This window comes from Hydra viridissima, unplaced genomic scaffold, assembly GCF_058129835.1.
Source record: "Hydra viridissima isolate aposymbiotic clone 2 unplaced genomic scaffold, HvirCarnegie_v1 scaffold_2, whole genome shotgun sequence".
Taxonomy (NCBI): Eukaryota; Metazoa; Cnidaria; class Hydrozoa; order Anthoathecata; family Hydridae; genus Hydra; species Hydra viridissima.
Genome location: NW_028324301.1, coordinates 18,760,882 through 18,785,977, shown reverse-complemented (window position 1 = coordinate 18,785,977; position 25,096 = coordinate 18,760,882). Strand labels below are relative to the sequence as shown.

Below are 25,096 nucleotides of genomic sequence, written 5' to 3'. Positions count from 1 at the left end.
AGGAGCAAAAAAATCAAAATTTCCACCACACCCACAGAATATTTAGTTTCACCCACAGAATATTTAATTTCACTATCTCTTAGTTTCCGAAGATAATACTGCTATATTATTGAAATTTCTATTCTGTGATATCAAAATATAGCACTTTGAACAGACAAAGATCCTACAAAAATTCAGCAGTCAGGTAATTCTAATCGAAAAGCCAAGAAGCTCTTGCCTGTCAAAAGCATCATCATCAAATTTTTTTTTTTTGTATGCTTAGTCGGATATTTTGATTATTTTCAAAAAGCAAAAAAAAAAATAAAATATATAAACAACAAATAAAATGAAAGAGATTTCAATAAACGTGAGTTGAATAAAAGAATAAAAAAAAAAAAAATACTGCTCTAAAACCAAATTAAAGCTGTTTGTTTGAGGTATATTGCTATATAGAAGAGAGAGAGATAGAGAGAGAGAGAGAGAGAGAGAGAGAGAGAAAGAGAGAGAGTAGAGACAAACAGTATTGAATGTGTTTAATATCTGTAACTCCAACGTTTCCTTTTTCAATTAAATCCTTATAACACTTTTTGTGATTTTTCCAGTGATACATATATCCTCCTCTCTCTAATTACGGGTATGTAAACTTTGAAGATGGGCTGAAGTGAGAAAAAACCGCAAAAAATATCTCATTTGTTCTCTTGTAAAAAAGTAATAGTAACTAAATATTGGATGTTTCTGGGGTAATGATGTATAAAACATGTTACTGTTGCACTAAAAGTTACACTCAAAGATTGTTGACTTCTAAAAGTAACAATTGTTGCTACTAAAATTGCGGTTTTAATCATAAGATTGCAAAACGATTTTTATGTGGAAACCATAAAAATTACTAGTTTTTTAATATTTTGATTTGCTGATGGACTATAATCTTCACGCAATAATCTCTGCAATCAGAAGAAAGCTCGAGATAAATGTAAAAGGTTGAAATAAAAAAAAATCAACCAATCGGTTTAGATTAAATTTAATGAGAAATAAATTACAGTATGCTACACACATTTACAATAAAATTTGTTAAAATAAATTATCTTTTTATGAAAGTGGGTCGTTTGCTAGAGCAGAAATTTGTTTGTAAAATTAAAAAAATCCGATGAAATAATTACAACTTCCCGCAATAAAACTTTACACGTTTTTTAAATCTTCGATTTTTTTCGGTTACGTAAACGAGAAGCTAGCATTTTGTGACGCACCACACCATTGCGATAGGAACTGAAGCACCTGTTGACACTCGGGACTTCGAGATACCTAGCAAAATAATGCTTATATTAATTTGAATATCAATTCATAGTTCTTAAATTAAAACTGTGTATAAAATATATAAATATAAAAATATAGGTAGAAAGACTAACCTTCGTAGTCATCGCAAATTTATTCCAATCCTCTTTATTGGCCTTCTTATTCGGTTTTTTGAAATCAATTCCATTATGAAGCACAGGATAACCTATAATTTCAGATCATTTTTTTAACACTAAAATTATAGCATTAAACGGTAAGAACTTTAATTCACCAAGAGGCTAATACTAAAACCAAATCATTTGCTTGAACCTTTTCTATATTCTACTTTCTTTCTTTTTTTAGTGATTTTTTTTAAAAAAAAAAAAAAACGTTCAAGATACGCGTCAGTTTAAATTTTCTACTCCGACTAACAGCAGCGAGTAGAAAAAGTGTGAGCGTTGCAGAACCATAAACCCAGTGAAACGCTTTATAGTTCAACTCTCAGTGAATTATTTTGATAATGAGGATTATTGTGTATTAAAAAAATGTATTAAAAAAAAAAAAGAAATCAAATAATTTATGTGTTAAAAAAGAAAAACTTAATTGAAAAATATTGTCGCAAACGATGGCCTTTTTTTCCCTTAAAGAAGTTTTTATGATTCTGAGGGAAAAACCATAACCAGTCATAGTTTCGTAAGACATAAAAAGTACGCCGATAAACCATTTTTGAAGCATGCTTCACTGAACCCCTGCTTTCAAACACTTTCTTGTAAACTTGATTTGCAAGGACTGAGAAAATACAGTTTAATTCATCAAATTTTATCTTTCAGTATCTACTTTTTTTTTTAATCGCTTATATAAGTTTTCAACAAACAGCTGAAAAGCTGTTTCAAAATCGCGTTTTTAGGAATTAAAACCATCCGCCATGTTAAAAATGATGGAAACTTTTTATAATCATTTATACCTGTGATTACGCATGGGACAGCAACTTCTCCTGTGCTTGGTGTAGTTAAAGATGCTTCAAAAGTATCTCGATCATCCATGGGAAGACTCTGTTCGACCTTTTGATCCATCGACACAGCAAGCACCCATTCTTTCACTTCTTCCCTTTGTTCTTCCTAGGAGAAGGAAAATATTTTCATGTTATAAAAATTTGATTATTGTCAACTTTAAAGAAACATTTTATAGAATTTCTAAAGAAAAAGTAAAAAGCTAATGGCAAATATAATTAAAACCTTAGAAACTACAAATAAAAAAAAACCTACTGGTACAAATTGAACTTCTGGGACAGATACTTCCAGAGGAATATCAGTATCTGTAAAATCAGCGTTATCAATTGAATCCAAATTTCCCTCTTCAATTCCCTATTAAAAAAAAACAAACCTCTTTTTATGTATAATAAAACTTAATAAGGACTTACGGTCTCCGAATTCTTACAGGAGTTGTTACAGGAGAAACATTAGTTTTAAATTTGTTTATTTATGAGAATATCCCAAAAAATTACAATAAACAAAAAAGAAAATTTTTTTCTCACCTCGCTTATATCAAGGTATCTGTTAAGAAAAACAAAAGCCATGTTGTCCCAGCCAACAGCCTTAAGATATTGTTAAAAGCTATATATTAAAACTTAGGATTGAAAAAAGAAATGCTTAAAAATAATTTTAATCATTTATGTCAATTTTTAAGTGGTTTTAACTTGTACAAGACTAATTAGGTAGGTTGAAATGTTTTTTAATATTTTCTAAAACTCAAAATGTTTAAATATAAAGGATTTTTCCATTTTGTTTAATGCATTAAAAATTTATGCTATTAAAATACACTTTACCCATAATTGGTAAAGTCAAGACCTTAAAAATTTTTAATATCTTTACATATATATATATATATATATATATATATATATATATATATATATATATATATATATATATATATATATATATATATATATATATATAGTTTAATATCTAGTTTATAGAACCAGCTGTTACGACTCAAAGTACCATTGAAAGCTTAAAGAAAATATTACTACATTCATCTACTGCCACCATAATATTAATGACATGCTACTTTATGCTTATCTTGTAATGGCAAATACTATTACAAGACATTAAAAGAAAAAGGTATTGATTTTGTGGATAAGAAATAAAATCCTCCAAATGTACCCAATTCGCCCCATTGAAGAATTGTTGATTTTCCTGATAAGAGAATACAAAACTGAAGAGTACATACCTGTAATTGCATTATAGAAAGTGCTGGAACATTCAATGTTAAATTGCTGATAGTTTTAATAGTTTTTAACCAACAATATTTTTAAATATGTCTTAAGTGGTTTTTAATGATGATTTTTGAGGGCTATTTTTAGAATTTTATCCAGTATAAATAAAAATGAAAATTTCTAAAAAAAAAAAAAAAATTTATTGAAGAGAAAACATAAGAATTTTTTAAAACTTGGACACAATTTGGACACAATTGTCTGAAAAGGTTAGAAAAGTATCCAAATGTTAATGAAGAAAAAACCTCTAAAAGCTAAAAAAAACCTCTACTTTATTGGATATCAAGGGGCCCTAGCATCATATAAATTGCAATAGCTATTCTTCGTTCAACTATCCATTTAATGAGATCATGTTTATTTTTTGTATGTAATAAATGTTACTTTGCTTATAGGCTTTTAAATATATGGTGTGATAATTAGTGGACTTGTTATTAACTATAACAATGTTATAAAATGAAACCAAAACTTTTAATAATCAAAATTTGTAGACAAGAATTGATATTAAGTAACAAAAACCAACTACCAATTTTAAGATAAGGCATTAAAAAAAACTAGCCATACCTTGCAATCCATACCAGCTTCATAAAAGGCTTTATCGCAAGGGATTATGTCAGAGTAGCGGAGTAATGAAACTGATATCTTGGCACGTATTACTTCCTAAGAATGTTATATGATAAAACTATATTTTATAATCCTATTATCATTGTAAGCTTTTCAATTTGACAAAATAACAAAGTAAAATTACAAGTGCTTTGTGTGGTGTAGCAGCTGAACGAACAGAATAGTAATGAGCAACAAGCAGCATGTTGTTAAAAATATTCATAATGGCTGGATTTGTTGGTTTCTTTGTAAAACCTTCACACTAAAAAAGCAGGACAAATAAAGAGTTTATTAAAACTAAAGAATAGGGGAAAATATAAAGAGAGACAGAAGGGGATACAGCATGTTGATATGAAAATAAGAAACAAGATTGTAAGTAACTGAAATGGTTTTAAAAAATTTTAACCAAATCATAAAGCATTGATCTTAAGTCTGCCCACAACTGATATGATTCTGCTCCACTTAACCCAGGTTTAGCAAACAAATCTTCAACTAGGCGCTTGTAGACATTGAAGTTCTTGTAGAAAAACAAATTAAGATAAAAAACAAGATTTAATATACCGTATATACTCGTGTATAAGTCGATCCAAAAATCAGTACAAAATCAATATTAAATGAAACATTTTTTAATCAATATTAAGAAGAAATACGAAAAAAAATTTCTAGGAATAAATTTTTTTTTTTTCTGACCCGCATATAAGTCGAATTGCTGTTTTAGAGTAAATATTTCGTCCAAAATTTCTCGACTTATACACGAGTATATACGGTAAATAAAATGAAAATGCACTGGTCATAATTGCTGTTTAAACCATCTTTAGAGATTTAGTCAAGAAGTATTAGAATTGAAAATTTTTTATTTTGTTTACTTACTTGAGGGTTGGGTGGAGCACCATGTTCTACAAACAGGGATAAGGCTTGCTCTAAATTGTCTTCTTTAATAAGATGTGCAGCATACAATGTCACATACTTTGTTAAAACATCAAATGACTAAGATTAAAAAATTGGTCTGATTACAAACAATGCACAAAAATACTGATTTCTAATTTATTTTTTCTCCCACCAACTTTCCCAATATAAGTACAAGCAAAGTTATTACAAATTGTTGATTTCAGTATTATTTTTACTAAATAGTTACAATAACTATTGTGTCAGAAAAACAAATAAAATAAAAAATGTGCGAACCAATAAAATAGAGGATACCTGCTTTTTGGCTTGCTGTATACATTTTTCCCAAGCACCTTGTTCAACATACATATCCAATGCTGCAATCACATCAACTCCTATCAACTGAAATTTTTTAACAATAATGGATCAATGTAATAAAATCTGGAGACCATAACAGATAACTGGCCTTAACTATTCACTTGCTATCTAGAGGAATCTTATTACTACCATAAATATGAGTAAAAATATTTTGAAAATATCACAGGAAAAGTGAAGTACTAAATGTTTATATTCTCAAATAAAATAATGTGCCAATAAAATATAATTGAACAATAATTGCATAACTGTATTTCTTTAAGAAATGAGAAATGTTTTTATACTAAGTGACAAAATTAGAAACACTGCTAAATGATATTGAGTTACTACCAGATAATATGAGTTTCTGCAGTTGTTAATTAAAATCATGGGCTCAAAATCAAACCTTTTCTGCCATCTGTTTGCTTTTTAAATATTCAACATATTTTTCTTCCACATATTCCTCATACCTTAATAATGATAAAAAATAATTTTCATTCAAGTTCAAAAAGTTGAAGACCAAAAAACATTAACATGTGCTGAGCTTTAAGATAAAAAAAAATGCAAAATTTGAAGGAATAATTCATCAAACTTCTATCAATAGAAAAAAAATCACAACAATGAATTTGCCCCTAAAAATAATACTTTGGAGCAATTTCAGAAGCAATAGATCTTGCTTGTTGCCAGAGTTCTCCTGATATACATGCATTTATTGCCTCTTTGTGCATTTTCACTACAGAGTACAAGTCACTTGCCTGATTAAAAAAAAAAATTCCAAATAATTTATTAAAAAAATCTCTTTAGCATCTTTAAAAGTTGCTAAAAAGATATTAGATGTGGTCATTTTTTCAGAGCACGCAAATAAAAGATAAATTTAAATACAAACTAATATTCCTAAAAAAATTAATTATTTTTTTCTATGTACCATTTCATAGCGTTCTATAGAGAGTAAACGCTTGCACACTTCTTGTGTAATACTAATGGCTCGATCTTTAGAAAACTTAACAGCTAGCTCCACAGCTTTTGAGTAAACTTTTTCTAAAAGATCTTTGTTACTTGTCATCTCAGGAGTCACTTTGAGATAAAGATCAATTGCGCGATTATACTCTGCTCTTGTTTCCCATTCACGGCCTTGTGAGACCAATGAGTCAGCTCCTCTAAACAATGATGATATAAGTGAAATAATGATTTGCTTATTATCTGATATAAAATAATGTGAAAATTAAAATAATGCAAAAATCAAGAAGCCTACTTATCGCTACGACTCATTGTTGCAATTTGATCATATTCATCTTGCAGACTTGTCAGCTATGACAAAAATAAAAGCTTATTTTACTGCATCATTGTTAAAAATAAACTTAAACACACGAGTTAAAAATAGATAAACACACACTTTGTGAGGAAGATACTCTTTTGCAATTCTCAACACATCTTGCCACATATTGTTTTCCTAGATATCAAAAAATAATGTCAGGAAAAATACTTTTTGAAAAATTGGATTACAATATTCTAAACAATTACTTTACTGAAATTAAGATTTTCATAGGAAAAAGAATCAAAGAAATGTGATGATGGCAAAGTAAACGGCAATAAAATTTGGCATGCTCAAAAAAGAATTTAGACTAGTTATTCCATTTGAATACAATTAGTTCCACCAAGTTATTAATTATTATTTCATTTTTTGTCAATCTTCTATATAATGTAACTTTTTTTTAAAGGTGCTCTTTCCAACAAAGAAAAATGTAAATTTATACTCTATAGAACTTGATTGCAATTTCTGGTCTTTGAGCACAAAGTAAGAAGCTTTCTCCTTCCTCAAAGTTTTTCTTGTCAAATGAAATTCGAGCCTGAAGCAATAAAAATACTTGAAATACAAAAAGAGACAAAATAAAAAGAATTGCTTTTGAAAATCATTGAAAGAATAAAAAAAACTTTTTTTTCTTGTTTAAACATACTTGTGCAATCAAAATGTCAACTAAACTATTAGGGTCTAGTTGTTCAGCAACTCGAGTTGCATTGACCCAATCTGCTTGATGAACATACATAAGGATTGCTTCTTTAGGTTTGCCAGCTTTTACAAACTGGTCTTCTGCCTCTTTGAAGCGTCCCTCATCTTCTAGGAACATGGCATACTTTGCATAAATCTCAGACAACTTTTCTTTGGAAGAAGTTCGTGCTAATTCGAATGCAAAATCAAACTGGCTGTATAGAAAAATAAAAAAACAGTTTGTTACTGTTTACATTAAAAAAAAAATTTTTGATGACTAATTGAGAACTTATCAATAAAAAAAACTGATCCAATTGGATCAAATAAATAACCAACAATCCACCCAACCTGGCATTTTAATTTATCGACTACTATCTTACAGTAGAAGTATAAGCTATAGTACAATACGATGCAGTATAATAAAACCTCTAGATAAATATCCAATATAATTGTTTCAATAACAAAAGATAAATTATTTTTTGTTACCTAAAAATTATACTAAATCCATCTATTCTAAGACAATAAAAATATCTCACGCAGTATCAGTAGCATATTCAATGCAATGTTCAAGCATGTTAAACTTTTGGAGAAGTTTGATTGCAGAATCTCCACCAAGAGTCTTAGCCCACAAAAAGGCAACTTGCTTTGAAGAGTTAACCCCACCATATTGCTTTGCAATCTAAGTTTTAAGCAATAGAATATGTAATAATAAGATTATATTACTATTGAAATAATTTGACAATATAAATGATGTGCTACTGCTTCAGTTATAATTGATTAAATTAAAGATCAAAGCATTGTAATAAAAGACTATGACTCAAATAAATACCATAATATAAAAAATGTTTGAGTGAAAAATTATTTAAAGATATTCTTAAAAAGATAAGCAATATCATTACAATGCTTTCAAATCTACAGATATCTAATAAGTTAATATTTTCTATCAATTAATTGCAGATGATAAAATTAAAAAATGAAAAGCAAGTACTCTAAAAGCATCTTCCCATAATTCATTTCCTCTATACATATTCACAACAGCTTTCCAGTCATCTGCCTCTATATAATGATGTTCTGCAAGGCTGTATTGTCTCTCAGACTCTAATTCCTAAAATAAGAAATACCAGAAATGATTAAACTTCTACAATGACGTTTCTGAAATAAGAGTGTGAAAAAACAAATTCAGGCCATTATCTGGAAGGTTGAGGCAGTAGTGGCACACTATTTGTAAAAGTAACAGATGTAAATTCACTTAAACATAAAGTCTACATTTTTTAGAACTGGTGCATAACTGAAAGATTTTATTTTGTCTGATTTATGTAGCAATTATTCTTACATGCCATCGAGTAATGGATAGTTGACAATACAAGTGTATAATTGTAAAATACCACATTTAATAAAGAAATTGGAACCGTTATAACCAAAAGAACTATTATTTGAAATTTAAAAATAGGAAACACATTTAGAAAGATAGCCATTCATAGTCTGCTGCTTATAAAAGGTGAATAATTTACAAGCAATTTAAACTAAGTAATAGGATGTTGGAAAAAAAGTACAAAGCAGTGACATTGATTAAGGTCTAAGTACTTATTTCTTCATTGAAGACAATTGTGTATGCCAAACATTCTATTGTGCCATTAGAATAAATAACTCTATGTGTTTCAAAATGCCTATACTGTAATTTTGCAACAGCTTAGAAAATTTTTAAGGCTTTTTTTTCTGGCTTTGTAGAACATCTCTCAAAGTATTATATTACATTATAATCTTTTTTATCTTTGGTATTTGCACCTTATCTTTAGAGTTGATGAGTATTTTAGAAATGTTTCTGATGATGATTAGCAACATAACATTGTGTTAATTTAAAATACTGCATCCACATAACTTTTAACCAGGTTTATTTTTAATCTCAATTTAAAGTATGAAGTCATGGCCCTGCACGATATTTGAAAAAGAAAATTTTTTTACATTTAAACAGAAATAAACATTTTATTTGTTAGTTTAGGGCATCAGTTTATTTTATTGGATGCTAAAATGCTCTAGATTAGGACCTGACTTTAAAAAAAAATTAAATACTTTATTAATAAAAATCTTATTATTTAGTCATGAAAATAAATAAAAACAAATCAAACATTACTTTAGCGAGATGAATATGAGTATCAGTGATGAGATCTTCATGATGGATTTTCACTAGATTGATCATTTGATCATACTACCATAAAAAAAAAAAATCAAAAATGAGAAAAATTTTAAAATAAGAAAATATTCTATAATTTCTATAAATTTTTATTTATCAGTAAAACTTTATAATAAAATCTTAGTGAATAAAGTTATTACAAATAGTAATAAAAATAACAAGTAAAGAGTTAAAACTGGGTACATATATATTTATATACATAACTGGGTACATAATATATTCCATATAAACTTTTTAAATAATTTAAATTTCTGTCTCCTCAGACTATTTCTATCATCAGTGGTAAATGCTTTATATGGAGATTTGGCCAAAGAAGAAGCTAGGATGATTTAAAACTTTGATGGATTCCTGATCCATACTAATCAATTTATGTTAATATAAAACATCAATTTACAAAAATGGAAGTTTTTAAAAATTCATTCTAACAAAAAAAAAGTGCTTGTAATAATAAAAAACCATTATACAAGAACTATTTTAATCTTGTTAGTCCAGTGTTCAGTTGTTAAAAATAGTCTTACCATTTTAGCTCTCCTATACATATTTATAGCCATATCAGCTTCATCAACTGTTATAAAGAGTCTATAAAAAAAGAAATTTCATTTCATCTTTTATTAAAAGTTGTTTATCGTATAATGTTGTTTTTACAGACAACACAGGTTGAAAAATTCCTCAATATCCAAAAAACTAAATTTACCTTTATGAAAGCAATCTTATTAATGGAAAATAAAAGATTTTAATTTGAAAAAAGTTAAAAAAGTACTTCTCAGCTTCTTTATATTTTCCTAGAGATTCCAAATGCTCTGCTTGACTGATATACAAGCTTGACACTTCATCTGGGTTCATGCAGCGAATAGCTAACTAAAGAATAGAAAAGATATGTAAAATTTCATATAAGTAATTGATTATAATTGTGTATTCAATTTGTATTAAAGATTACTTTGTGCGCTTCTTCATACTTGTTGGCTTTTGTGTACATTTCAACAGCATCTCTTGTAAGACCAGCTTGTACATAAAATCTTTCTGCAAGCTTAACAAATAAACAAAACAATAACCTTGAAAACAGATTGCTTTGTGTTAATATATTTTAATTTTTCATATAAGTAAATTATATGAATCAAAATAGAATTAACAATATTAGGCTTTATCTTAAAATTGACACCAAATAAAATTTTTATTGCAAAGTCATAAACTTAACTAGTTAAAGTTTTCAATCTGTCATTCAAAAACTCAACTATGATATTAAAATAATTTTTAATTTTGATTAAATTACTGATTGTTAAAATACATAAAAACAAAAAAAAATTTCACCAGTAAGAAGGAAATAAACACAAAATGCTTTTATATTGAATACTAATAAAAGTCTATTAATAAAGATCAAAACCAATTTAAGTAACAAATTTACTTGGTACTGCTGGATATGAGCATAATGCTTAGCAAGGATAGGATAGTATCTAATAAATAAAAGTAGCTTCATTTCTAATTTCCTGTTTAACTTTTTAGGGCATAATGTACTCAGAGTATCAGTATATTAGGTATTTAATAACTCTTTAATTATGCTTGAACTCAACATTCATACAAATCAAAAAAAAATAATAACATACTTGTCAGCTATTTCATCATCTTGAAGTTCAACTATTTGAACAGCTTTGTTCCATTGGCGAGACTGTATAGCAGCTTCGATAGCTTTCACTGAGCATCTGAGCATTTTAGTTAAATCAATTAAATTATGTGTTTCTCTTTTGTTTTTATTTTAATAAAAATAATTTTACATCAAAATTTACCCAGCTTCTATAAAATGATTGATTGCTGCATCTAGTTGTTTCTGTCCAACAAGATAGTCTCCCCATTCTTCTTCAAGTCTAATTACTTCTTTTGGAAAGGATGAGCGAGCCAACTCTACTGCTCGTCTATATGCTTTTCCCTTCCTGTATGCTTCTAATGCTCTTTGGTATGAGTTTGTCTTTTCAAATAAATCTCCAGCCTAGTTTTAACAGTCAAAAATGAACATATTATAACCCTATCTGACTTTTGTAAAAAAAAATATTATGTAGAATGTTATGTAGAATTACATATCATAATAAGACAACAAAAAATCTTTCAATTAACAAAAAAAAAAAAAATTCTCTTACCCTTTCATAAAATGAACCTTTTAATAAAGAGGATGCAATTCTTTCTAAAAGCTGAGTATCTGATGAAAGACTCTGTTTTAAAAAAATAGGATATTTCATAAAATCAATTCTTCAAAAAAAGGCACCAAAAAATATTCCATGTTTTCCTTATTAACTGTGGCTTAAGAAAAGTTAACATACAGGTATTCTTAGAGCTAATCGAGCTGCTCGAGCTGGAAGATTGGCTTTTAAGTAGAGGTTTATTGCTTCAGCATAATCGCCACTGTTTTCTTTAACCTAGAATATATGTTTTTATAATTATATAGAATATATAATTTATAATAATATAGAGTATATATTTTTATAATTCAATTATCATAAGGAAACTACAAAATTTAATTTTTTGATTGAAATGTAGCAGTTTGTTTTTAAAACTACAGGATAAACTGAAGCAATTTTTTATGTTGTAATATGTCCACAAATTAAAAGATATACTTCGCCTGCTTTTTCTTCTTGTCCAGATTTCATCAACCATTGAAAATATGTAGACTGCAAAGCTTCCAGTTCTGGATGTCTCTTAATAAGAAATTTTACCTATTTAGTTTCTACAACTTTTTATAGAGAAATGTAAGTAAAACATAAGGATGATTTTTTCAAACTTCAAAACATAAGCACCTACTTTAGCTTCAGCAATAGCTAGGGCCTCATCCCATTTGTGTAGTTCTTGATACATCTCCATTGCTTCATCAACTTGACCTTGCTCTAGATAAATGCTTTCAGCAAGTTTAAACTGCTTTTCAAACACTGCTAGTTTGGCACGGACACTTGGGTGGTACATTGGATCACCTGATGATGTGGATGATATTTCATCAATAAGATCATTTAAATTATGCAAAAAACGAGCTCGCGAAATATCACCAAGTGCAGCATAACACCTTTAAAAAAAACAAAATCAAAATGAATATAAACTAAAATTTAGTAAAACAGTATAAATTGGAAACACAAAAGAAAAGAAAAATGTATATTGTCAATTAGCAATATTTTTTCTTATGATCATTCTCTGCTAAAATTAGTAAACATTATTAATGTAAGACAGATCATGAACATTGTTTTAAACATCAAAAAATGGTGTCTAATATTGATATTTATAATGAATGGACAAATATTAAATACTAAACAAATGCTAATTTCAAAATGCTATATATAAAAATCACCTTTCAGCTATAAAGAGTTGTTTTTTTTCCATGGCTACCTTGCTTAATGTTCTCCACATTGCTTCTGTTTCAGGAGATAGCTCTAAACTCTCCAAAAATGTTACTGCCCTAAAATACCAATTCTAAAACTATAACTTAGAGTTTTCATCTTTTTTTTAATGTTATATGAAATAGAAACTTTATATATTACAGTTGAATACAGTGCTGAATTATAAAATACTTTTAAAGAATAGACGTTTCAATGAAAAAATTACAGAATGCTGAAAACTAAAAGCTATCTGTAAATATGAAGTGATTTCTTTTAATTAACAGCTCAATAAACTTTTATGTAACTCAATAAAGCTTGTGATCATGAAAACAATAAATACTATTATCTAAAATCTACATTTTTCAAACAAGTAATTCACTTTGTCTGTAATTTAATCAAGTAAATTGCTTTGAAGTAATTATGGTGCCACACTGTATTGTCTCATTAAACTATGGCTGTTTTGATAAGAAAAAGACATCACAAGTTCATAAGTATATTTATATAAAATAAGAAACAAAATTATTTCTACAGCTTCTAATTTATTTATTTGAATCTATTTATCATGAGTATTTACATTAACAAACTTAAAAAAAAATGACTGTTACAATGTAAATAAGAAAAAATTAATAAGCATAATTAAAATTGTACTACTTCTTATTCTACCTGTCATAGTCACAATCTTCAATAGCTGTTCCAAACTCAATAAGACCCTCATCTAGGGTGTAATTAATAGTTTGGACACCTTCCTGAACTAAAACATTTGTTTTGCCATCAACCTTTTCCAAATCAATTATATCTCCCTAAAAATTAAATTCATATTCTAATGAAAATACAATAAAAAAAAAACAAAACAAAATCCAAACAAAAAAAATACTGTATACTCAAATACGTCATTGTTATTTCATTTCACTAAGTCAAATTAATAACTAACAATAGAGAATTTTGCTGAAAAAATAATTAATATCTCAGCTCTTATGCTAAACACTATAACCATTGTTTAGCATAAGATCTAAGATGCAAAAGTTGTTAAAAACATATTTAAAAGATTTTTTTGTATTACTTTAATGGAGACCATTGTTACACGATCAGGTGATTCAATATTATACCACACACATAAGTCACTTCTACTTTGAGAGACTACTACGTCACTCATAGGTACCCACTAAAAACAATATGCATTATTGTGAAAGTTAAAAAAATGTATATTTACACAATTACAAAAAATTTAAAGTGTCTTAAGACCAATTGTGTTCATAACTAAAATAAATATTTTAAAAAATATATTTAAAGCTCATACCTGCACATAAGAGCAATAATTTGAGATAATAGTTTTAACTTCAGTCTGTATATCTGCAAGATAGAGCTAAAGAAAATTTGAGATAAATAATACCACCATTCATTGCAGAAAAACTTTAAAAATGTGATTTTAATTTAAAACATAATGGTATTTTTTGGTATATTCCATAATGAATGAGATTTCTTCTAAACAAGTTTTATCATCAAAAAACACTTTAGAATTCTTTGTAAATGTTTATCAACATGTTAAATAATACTTCAACAGAACTTGATGAATAAAATAATCAAGTAAAAGACTGGTGAATGAATAAAATAATCAAGTAAAAGACTGGTGAGTTCTTAAAAAGAACTTACTCTTAACTTTTTGTCCCTGAACAAAAGCTTTTTTCCTGTTTCATTCATCTATAAAAAAAAAAAAAAAAGTATGACAAGTGAGACCAAACTCATTTTTCTATTATTTTTGTTGGATTGAAAAATACAGTGGATTAATACAGTCAAAAGAAAATAGACTAAAGAGCTTTTACTTCCAACCAATCAATTTTTGTGTCATGGATAATATTTGCTAATGCCATTCCTGTTTTTAAATTCACTAAAAATGATAAGGTAAAAATTATATTAAATAGTTTCTACATAAGTAACTATTAGTTTACAAAATGGAGAAAATACAAAGCAATAATACCTATGAGAAAAAGACTTACTGACACAAATGGTCTTTAGGTCAATTAAGTAAGCGAGCTTTTTGTTGTCTTCTTGATCTCTAAGCTTCCTTTCATTAAGACGAACACTTTATAAAAAAATATAGTGTAAATTCATTAAACTTTATTAATTTATAATAAGTAAGTTATATAAATTTTCATTTGCACTGTATTATAATATTTATAGCCTTAATAAAGTTGAAGATTAAAAAGCATTAAAGAATGAGGAAATTTGTAACAATTATCACCTGATAAGATGTGGGTTGATGAATTCTGTTCTTACTGTAGCTAATACTTCATTTTGACCATACTCTATGAGTGATAACTCGCCTGCATTAAAAACCATGCAGACCTGAGAAAAAACAGTGTCATCATTTTTTTAAAGAATAAGATTGGTTCTGTTTTTTCTGTTTGTTTGTTTTTTGTTTTTTTATATTGCAAAAAAAAAAAATATTTGTTTTATACTGTATGAAAAAAAAAAAAAGAAAAATTCTCCATCTCCAAAAATATAAATAATAATTCATTTTTACATACAGGAAAAAAAAAAAAAAAAAAGTTTAAAACCACAAACTTTAATGAAAAACTAAAATGTTACATTTTCATTTTCAAAAAAAAACTTTTCATTTCCACCAGAATTATGCCAAGGTACCTAAGAAAAAAATCTTAATCATTGAAACATAAAGTTACATATATTACAAGATACGTAACAAAACATAATTTTAAGTAATTTTACCTCACTTAGCTTATTTTCATTTAAATCACCAACAAGAAGAGTTTCTGTTGTATGACCAACTAAAAATCGATCTTTTCCCATAATCTTTACTTCATCAATCTTAAAACAATATACATGTAGCACTAGTGCTAACCACTGATATTTTGAAAATACAAAATATAAAAATATTTCCGCAATACTGCTTTTACATTTATGCATGTTACTTGATCAGAAAAAAATGATAATACTGCTTTAACATAATTACAATCATATATATGATCTTATTTTTTATTATTATTATCATTATTAAAGTAGAAAATAGGAAGAAATTTTATCACATAAAAATTTACCATTTACCACATATACACATGATTTTTTTAATGTTTAATTTTTTTATTTTAAACAAAATATTTTTTTAACGATGGTATAAATGAAACTATTACCTCATAACCATAGTGAGACTTTAAAACAACCCTAGAACCATTTTCAAGATTTTTGACAATAACCTAAAACAATTATCAAGTTTAGGTTATCAGCATGGCCACCTTTTAAGCATTTTTTCAAATAATGTAATCAAAAATATTCTGAATTGAACTTTAGAAAAAATAATCATGAATAGTCAAAACAAATGATGTTAAAAGTCATCAAGTTTAATTTGTTTAAAAAAGCGCTTGACAGAAAATATTTTAGAAAAAGATAAAAAAAGATTGCAATTATAATTATAATTTGAACACTGTATAATAATCTGTAAAAAATAAGTATGTCTAAAGAGTATAAAAGTTTTATATTATAAAAAATTCTAAGAATACCTGACTCAGCCCCACATACGTCATTTCAAACTTGTTTTTGTAAATTGATCTCTTTAGACAACAATCAAATAATTCCACTCCTCCACATAAAGTCCCCTGTTAAAAATACATTTAAATATATATATATATATATATATATATATATATATATATATATATATATATATATATATATATATATATATATATATATATATATATATATATATATATATATGCAAAGTGAATAAACTTCAATATAAATGATGAAAACAATATTCCTTCTGTTTGAATCTCAGTTTCACGTAATAAAATAATTTATTACTACAAATGTTACTATACATTTAAAATTTGCCTAAGATCAAATGAATGTAAAATAATAGGAATGCTTAAAGCTTTTTTCAATTCTGAAATCTCACCACTAAAAGTTTAGACCCATCTCTCTTCCAGCTCAGTGAGGTTATAGTATAAAGATTTTTAATCTCTTTTGGGTTTGATTCCTCCCATGCTGTTTTGCGAGGGCTCCAATTAAAAACACGCAAACAATCAAAACTTCCTATTACCACAGATTGTCCACTTGGACTAGTAACAGCTACAGTAAATTCTTTCTCATCCAAATCTTTTGAGTAATCAAATGTTTGCAAAATTCGACCTAATTACATAAATAAATTAATTACGTAAAGAAAATTTACTTAAAACATAAAAAATTTATTAAAAATACATTAAGGATATGACACAACAAGTTTGTTAAAAAGATTGCATTTAAATACCTTCTTTTCCATATGCAACAATTCGCTTGTCACAACCTGCTGCCATTATTGAAGAACCCCAACATAGTGAATATGGAGGACAAGAATGCTTTACAACTTGACCCTTGTACAATAAGTCAATAATTCATTTAAGTAAAAATCTTTTTCTCAAGTTTCTAATGTACTTGATTTGTTAAAAAAAATTAAAGCTAAATATACCTGAGAAAATCCAGTTCCATTTTCTTCAAACATATATCTAACTATAGCACCATCAGCATGGCCTGAGAGAATACCTTTTCCTGTAGTACTGTAAACAAAAATTATTTCAGATGATTGAAAACAAAAATCACTTTTATCTTCTCTTGTAGAAATGGCCATTACTTATTATATTAAATAACCTACTTTGTGCATAGAGAAACACAATAAATTCCAGTTCCATAAATAGTCTGCGATTTATTAGTCTTTAGATTTGCAATACGAATCTATGAATAAAGTTATAATTAAAGTTTGTAGTTTCAACTTGTCATTTGATCTTAATGTAGCATAAATATGTAGCAAAATGTAGCAAAAAATACAAATAATAACCTATTATTATTTGTGTTTTTCAAATCAAAACAAATAAATTTTTAACATAACTAGTACCTTTCCATCTGCAAGACCAAAAACAATAAATTGAGATTCTGGAGGCCATATTAGACATGTTACAGCACTCTAGACCAGATAAAAACATATCAAACAACCTTTTATTGCATTTCAACTATGGTAGCTACACCAAAAATGTTATGCATTAAACCTAAGTTAAAATTCTTTTGAAAGTTAAACTTACAGTTTGTAAAAATTTATTACAAATTACTTTTCTGTCTCCCCTGAAGAAAAAAAAAAAAGAAACCGAAAATGTTAATATACATTTACAAAGTATCAGTACATATTTCACAGGGATTTAACACAATAAATATTTAATTAATATACTGTTATTTAAAACTAAAAGCCAGCTAACTAGACAAAAATATAATTTCATCTTTGTAAAATTAACAAACCATTCTTCTCCGATTTTGTAAACAAATACAATATTGTCAGACTGGCCTAAGGCAATCTTGGTTGAATCAGGAGAAAATGCAAGACCTTTGACAAGAAAACCTTTCTTCCCTGTCTGCATAAATAAACATAAAACTAATCTGAACAAAGTACACACAAAATAAACTTTAATGTATATTTAAAATTATATATTATACAAATTATTACTAAAGTTACTACTAAAAGTCTTACTTAAGAAATCTTGATTTACAGGGTCAGTTTCTTTATAGTACTACAGGTTTTATTGTTCAACAATGTTATTTGTTTTATATTTGCCCCATTTATACATTTTAGGGTTATTTTAGATAATAGATAGTGTAAATTTTTAAAACTGTTATCTGTACCTTTAATTCTAAATAACAAACCTTAGGATCACCAGGCTTTGCTCCAAATTTATCTCTCATTTCACCAGAATCATCAAAAAAAGAAACAACTCTATCTGTGGAAACAATAGCTAATTTTTTATTGTTTGGTGACCAACACATTGCAGTGACTTTAGCAGCACCATCCTGTAAAGTAAATTTTATGCATACATAAATTTACAAAGAATAATTTTTATATATATTCAAGTCCATTTTTTAAAATTTTTTTATACTTGTCAATAATTACCTGTGGTGGAAAAATAGTTTTCAGATGCTTCAGCAACATCAGACTAAATTTATTATCAAACTAAAAATAATAACAACATGCAAAAAAAGTGCAATACATCAATCTAAAAATTTTTTTAAACACAATAATACATTTAGACTTCTACAATTTTAAGAATTACCTGTAAATATATTGTTAAGCTAAACATAATTTAAGTATATATAATTGAATGGTTTGTACATTTTCATAAATACCTACATGATTAAAGTTACAAATTACTAATTAACTGATAAACTTGTATAACTCCTATATACTTGTATTTTATAGCAGATTAATCTTTTTTTGAACTATTTTAGAGATTCTTAACAATATACAACCAAAGAAAAACTTTGAGAATTTGTCTTCAAAAAGAACTTTAGCTTAAATCTATTTTGTTATATAAAATAGATTTAAGCTATATATATATATATATATATATATATATATATATATATATATATATATATATATATATATATATATATATATATATATATATATATATATATATATATATATATATATATATATATATATATATATATATATATATATATATATATATATATATTGTATCTTTAAATCAATTAAAGTTTTGATTTATTTTTTAGCCTTGTGCGTAGCGACGCTCGATATGTTTACAATTTAGATCCATATAACATCATCACGAATTTTATTTTGGATATCAGTTTGTGATATTTTTATTTTATGGCATAGGGTAAAACACCTAGTGTTTGCCGATTTTTTCGATCTAGTCCTATATAAAAATTATTTTCTCACTTGCTTTTTGATAAATTATCGATCGTATTAAAAGTTTACCGTATTAAAGATATAAAGATCGTATTAAAAGTATATAAAAGTTCGGTCGTATAGAGAAAAGTTTGCTCTTTACAATGCCCTTAGAACGAATGACCGATAATAAATAAGGGAGCTATAGACCCCGAAAATTAAAAACAACGGCCACTGGTATGTTCCCAATGTTCGCACGTTTTTGAACTTCCGCCAGCGTTCGTCAATTTTAATCTTTTTAAAAAATATATATTCTTTCAGTGGTTTTGAATGTATTTAAAATTTACAAAAACAAATAAAAAAAATGATATCTAAAAAAAAAAAATTATAAATTTTTATGCTTTACAACTAAAAATTTGGTTTTAATCCTTATTCATGTAGCTTCACCAGCTCAAAACTTCGTTGCACCTGCTCAATGACATCTTATCACCTGAAAAATAAAGATAAATTTAATAAACTCATTTTGTATTTATTGTGCAATTGAATTGATAGGCTTGGGCTAGCCTAAAGCTCTAGATATTTTTATGTTACGTTATAAAAGAACAGATAGGTAGTTAGGCTTCAGTTAATTTTAAGATGTACTTACGAGAATCAGAAGTGCATTCACGACTGGCCTTTTCTTTTTAGGCGTATTTTTAGGTTTAGCTGATGACATTAGCTTCCTTTATTACCACGTGGTTGGCCTGCGAAATTTTCTTTTGAAACATACTCATTAGGACTGGAAAGACGGAAAGCGTCCACAACCTTCGTCCAGCCATTCTTCATGGGGCCAAATAGTCTCACGTCCAGTGGCTGCATAAAATGAGTGGTATTAGGTGGAATGAGGATTAAAATTATTTGTAAATCTGATAGCTTCTTTACTAAATGAAATTTTATCCGAATTTCATGTTTGTCCGTCCAAACAATAACTGGTCTTTAAGTATTATTAGCTGTCAGTCACTGGTCAAAAGCGTTGCATAAATATTCATAGAGAACTTTATGATTTACATTACCCTTATCAGATTTACCAACAGCTAATAAATTTGGAGGCAATAACTGGTATACAGTCATGGGGATTCTCTGGTTAGCATACCTAGCATATAAGAGGGGGAGGAAGAGATCCGTCAACACCAAGATTTGCTGTAATAAAAGTGCAAAGAAAATTATATATAAAAAAATAGTAGGCTAAACTATTATGCTTTCATGCTTAGCTCTCATGCTAAGCTATCATGCTCTAAAATATGTAAAATTAAAAGCAATTTATTTTGCTGTATTATAAATAATAACAGCATTAAAGAGATAATATAAGCAATAAATTTAATATAAATTTACATACCAAAAACTGTAGTTCTTTCTTTGTCTTTAGCTATCGTGGCATAAGGAACATTTTTTGATCCTCTTTCAGCCAAGACTTTTCCAGCTTTGGGTGAAAATTGAAACCTGGACTCATCAAAGTTAAAATTGCCCTTGAGTTCATATAGGATATCTAGGTAGTCTTTCTCCGACTTCTAATGTCCACAAAACAACTGTTTTATTACTTGTTGTGACACATTACCATTTATCTCCATGTTTTAACAACCCTGATCTACCAAATCGATAAGGTCTATCCCTGTTTATTTTCCCCATCAAACGTTCATCTGACAATAGACGGGACCAGTGGCGTACCTAGGGTAAATAGCGCCTGGGGCAAACACCAATCTCGCGCCCCTCTTCCCCCAAATAAAGTGCTTAATTACAATTTTTTAATAAATGATGACACAAACTTTATTTTATATAATATATTTATTTTATATGATATATTATTTCTTAATTTATTTTATATAATTCTCGCTTATTGTATCGCAACCAAGCCTCTTTTGCGCCCCTTTCAGGCTGGCGCCCATGGCACGTGCCCTATCTGCCCTACCCTAGATACGCCACTGGACGGGACACAAGTGACATGATGGTTTCTTTGGTGATAGGATGAGCTCTCCTTTGTGGATTGATTATATAGTTAACCAACACTTGCTTCTCAGCTTCGGTCAAAAAAGTGAAGAAGCCCCTTTTTTAAACTATAGGGGTTTTTCCAAAAATCTTGTCTCTCAAGGTTGTTCTAGGAATGCCATAATGCTTTGATACACTAATTGAGCTTCTTCGACCGCTAAAAGATTATAAATAATGTATGTAGCTAACTAGACAGTAAGAACTTATAGCAAAGGTTGCTAGATGGTGAAAGGTTAATAGATGTAATATTGCTCATCTTTAATTTGATTATCTAAATAAAATAATTGAAATTGAAATTTAGCAAGTAGCAAGTTTAAATTTAGTAGCCTAGTACCAAGTTTAAATGCAAAATTGGCTTTAAAATTGTTTAAAACCTATTTAATAAAGTCAGAAAGTAGAAAATAAACGCGTATGATATTATTGATTAAAAAATAATTAAAAATATTTCTATACAACAACGACTACTAATTGGTGTGGCGAAAACTGGCAAATATTTAACTGCTTATTACGTGGCTATTTTTAAATAAAAAATAGAGACCGCCGATCCGTTACTGTTTATCGGTTTGCGGATTGTGCACCGAATTATCTTTGCTAAACGGTTCAAATTACTTACGGATTGGTTTGATCCGAAAAAAATGTATCGGAAAAAAATTCGTTAAAATTTTTTCGGATTATTTTTTCGGATTGCAATCCGATTCGATACTTTCGGATCGGATTGCAATTCGAAAAATATTATTCGAATTGCAATCCGATCCGAAAGTATCGAATCGATATTATTTTTACGGATTTATACGGATTCAGAATAAAAAATGCTTTTGAAATAAGATTCATTTTTATTTGTTAATAATAATCAAATATACAATGAAACGAAATGATTTCCTTGTTAAGAAATAAAAAAAGGCAAAATCACACTGAAAGTTAATCATTTTCCAAATTCATTTCCTGGCCACACAATGTCTTGAATTTTACTGAGTTGCTTAACCTGCACCAAACACTTTTTTCCTCAGTTGTTCAGTGAAATCAAAGTATTCATCATCCAACATTGAAGGGCTTTGGCTAGCCAAAATTTCTTTTTTTGACAGTTCTTCCATCGCTTTCTTTACTGCAGTTTTGACTACTTCAAATTTTCTCCCCTCACCCACAAAGCACATGCCCTTCCTGTTAGGATTTAAAAAAAAGAGCTATAGAAAATTCAATATTCATTAGTTCCCCTTTGAATCTTTTGTTAAGATCTTCATTGAATTAGTGAGCAAGCTCTAATGACACCTCGATTTTTGGCTTGACACAGGCCTTACATTTTCCTTGTTTTCCTTCACCTTGTTGAAGAATTCTCAAATATTAGATAGCTTAGGCACCTGAAAAGTAGAAAAAAAATGAAATAACATAAAAATGGAATAAATCAGATTATTTGAGTTTTTCCTTTATACTTGTCTTAACAAAAAGTGATAATTTTGAGGCATGCAAAAAGCTTTCAATAAAAGAAATAATTATTTAAAGGTTGTTTGCCTTAATTGTTGAAATGAACGTAACAATTTTTCAAACTAGTTTTTATCTCTATTTCTATTTTTATTTCTGTTAATATTTAAGTAGAAGAAATATAACAATTTAAATTTTATCGGGCCAATCCTTTAATTGAAGCAATCCGCAAAGCGAAATAATTCGCAAAGGAATTCGATCCACAAAAAAAAACAAAAAAACCGTAAAAATTCAGTTTGAAATATTCTTAACTTTTAAATAAAAATAATATAATAATGGCTTTCCGTAATAAATGTAAGTGAAGAATAGTAGACTTGATCTGTTGAACGAATTGTTGTAGGTTAAGATTTCCAAATAGGACTGATTGAAAATAAAAAAGAAATCCACTATTTATAGGACGCGCACATAATAAAAATGAAATTTGTTTGGACCACACCATTTAATGGTGACGCGAACGGATTGTGATTCGTATAATTCGCTAAGCGAATTAAAGTTAAATTGGTTCGTAAAAATTTTTCGGATTATTAATCCGAACAACAAAGTGAATCCGCAAAAAAAAAATTTGTTAGTGGTTCGTAAATTAGTTTTCGGATTATTAATCCGAAAAATTTTTACGAACTGACTGTTTTAATCCGCAAAATAAGTCGAATTGGCTATTTGCGGATTTTACGAATCGAATCGGCGGTGCCTAATAAAAAAGAGCCATACATGTATTTACTTACGTGTCACAGTTTATACTTTATGATAAGGACAAAAAGTCAATTTTTTTAAAAGTATTTTTGATGGCGATTACTAGCAAGGGGGTTATATTGCTTCCAGTGTTCGCTTTCATCACCTCATTTAAATTCATCCACTAATTCTATGTTTATAAGATATTCCTGTATCCTAATATCACCCTGAAAAAGAAAAAATAAATTAGATTATAAACAACATGTTTTTTTTTGAGTGGATTATCGAAAAGCTTTTTTAAAATTTGTCATTAAAATTTAAGGATTTTTTAGGAGAGTTTTTTTCTAAAAAATTCTGTGCCTTTATTTTTAAAGTTGCTATAATCAAATTTTCGTCAGTTATAAAAAGAACATCAAAGTTTTTTTAGATACGGTTTCTGAACTTTTCAGCTATTAGTTTTTGCTCAGAATGTTTTTTAGTGACCGAGTGGTGAAGACGAGGTTGCATAACGAACATTAGGTGTTTTACCCTATCCATAGAAGGCCAATTGGTAACCTCTAGCAAATTTAAAAACTGTTAGCTGTTAGCATTGAAGTTTCGTATGAAAATAATCGTCATTAAAAGTGCGTGAACGCCGATATCTCTTAGAGAAATCCAACATAATAGATATACAAAACTAAATTTCCTGGATATTCACAATTATTTCTATTTATGTAATTCACCTCTGTTATAAGTCACTCCTTTTCATATAAATAAATATTTTTAAGCTATTGCATATTGACATTAATTGGTCATTTGCGTGTTACCACGAGCTTCTCTAAAAGGAATACCAAAAGAAGTTTACTGTATGAAGGATATGTGGTGCGTATGGTAAGACAGAAGCGGAATCCATCCACTGGAAAATCATCTCAAACGGCTATTGGTGGAATGACTATGATGAGCGTCAAGAATACGGACAAAAACGGGAAGCGGCATTTTCGTATTCACAGTGATGTCTATCTGGTTCAACTTAACCGCCTTTACCTTGCAGTTGAGATGAAATGACCATGAAGAAAATACCATTTTGTCTTCCACCACAATAATGTCCGACCCAATATCAAACGTCGTGTTGTCGAATTGATTTTCAATAAAAGATGGGAGCTGCTCCCACATCGGCAATACTTACCGACCAAAGTTCTCACAGACTCTCGTCAATCTTTCGTTAAAAAACTGTTAAACAAATAAAATTTCCGACGATTTGGATGACTTAGTAACCAATGTCAAAGTGTGGAATGCATCCAGGAACCGTGACTTCTTCGCCCTTAGGATCAACTGACTCTAAGCAATAGTATCATAGAAGCTGTTCAGCTTGGTTGTCAAAGATTCTTTA

General features: G+C 28.0%; 1 protein-coding gene and 1 pseudogene across 1 annotated transcript; both read right to left on the bottom strand.

Annotated features, from left to right (window-relative positions):
• Positions 1 to 981: 981 nt before the first annotated feature.
• LOC145197941 (intraflagellar transport protein 172 homolog) lies at positions 982 to 18,902 on the bottom strand. The gene is made up of 51 exons (XM_090077758.1): positions 18,814 to 18,902; positions 18,570 to 18,713; positions 18,168 to 18,280; positions 17,957 to 17,996; positions 17,773 to 17,841; positions 17,533 to 17,612; positions 17,350 to 17,437; positions 17,152 to 17,254; positions 16,801 to 17,033; positions 16,403 to 16,498; positions 16,037 to 16,099; positions 15,615 to 15,713; positions 15,477 to 15,530; positions 15,130 to 15,233; positions 14,885 to 14,970; positions 14,711 to 14,775; positions 14,541 to 14,588; positions 14,188 to 14,253; positions 13,951 to 14,052; positions 13,554 to 13,690; positions 12,863 to 12,970; positions 12,328 to 12,583; positions 12,144 to 12,224; positions 11,850 to 11,945; positions 11,670 to 11,741; positions 11,322 to 11,521; positions 11,142 to 11,237; positions 10,943 to 10,991; positions 10,478 to 10,567; positions 10,301 to 10,398; positions 10,059 to 10,119; positions 9,481 to 9,555; positions 8,338 to 8,454; positions 7,886 to 8,028; positions 7,318 to 7,564; positions 7,117 to 7,209; positions 6,756 to 6,812; positions 6,615 to 6,670; positions 6,288 to 6,519; positions 6,008 to 6,117; positions 5,769 to 5,832; positions 5,324 to 5,410; positions 4,994 to 5,110; positions 4,530 to 4,640; positions 4,269 to 4,385; positions 4,085 to 4,180; positions 2,783 to 2,842; positions 2,514 to 2,612; positions 2,213 to 2,366; positions 1,383 to 1,474; positions 982 to 1,278 (listed from the first exon to the last, which is right to left on the bottom strand). Exons 1-51 carry the CDS (start codon positions 18,850 to 18,852, stop codon positions 1,189 to 1,191), a joined length of 5,253 nt encoding a protein of 1,750 aa, XP_089933884.1. The 5' UTR covers positions 18,853 to 18,902; the 3' UTR covers positions 982 to 1,188.
• A 1,372-nt stretch (positions 18,903 to 20,274) lies between these two features.
• LOC149892320 (uncharacterized) lies at positions 20,275 to 24,879 on the bottom strand (annotated as a pseudogene).
• Positions 24,880 to 25,096: the final 217 nt, after the last annotated feature.

Bases quoted from the DNA above. Each gene is read 5' to 3' on its own strand.
- LOC145197941 (XM_090077758.1), bottom strand. From the start codon at position 18,852: ATGTTGCTGAAGCATCTGAAAACTATTTTTCCACCACAG. The intron at 14,053-14,187 runs GTATGAGCTTTA...TATTGTTTTTAG, and splicing joins ATTATTGCTCTTATGTGCAG to TGGGTACCTATGAGTGACGT. The intron at 6,520-6,614 runs GTAGGCTTCTTG...ATCATTGTTTAG, and splicing joins ACAATGAGTCGTAGCGATAA to AGGAGCTGACTCATTGGTCT.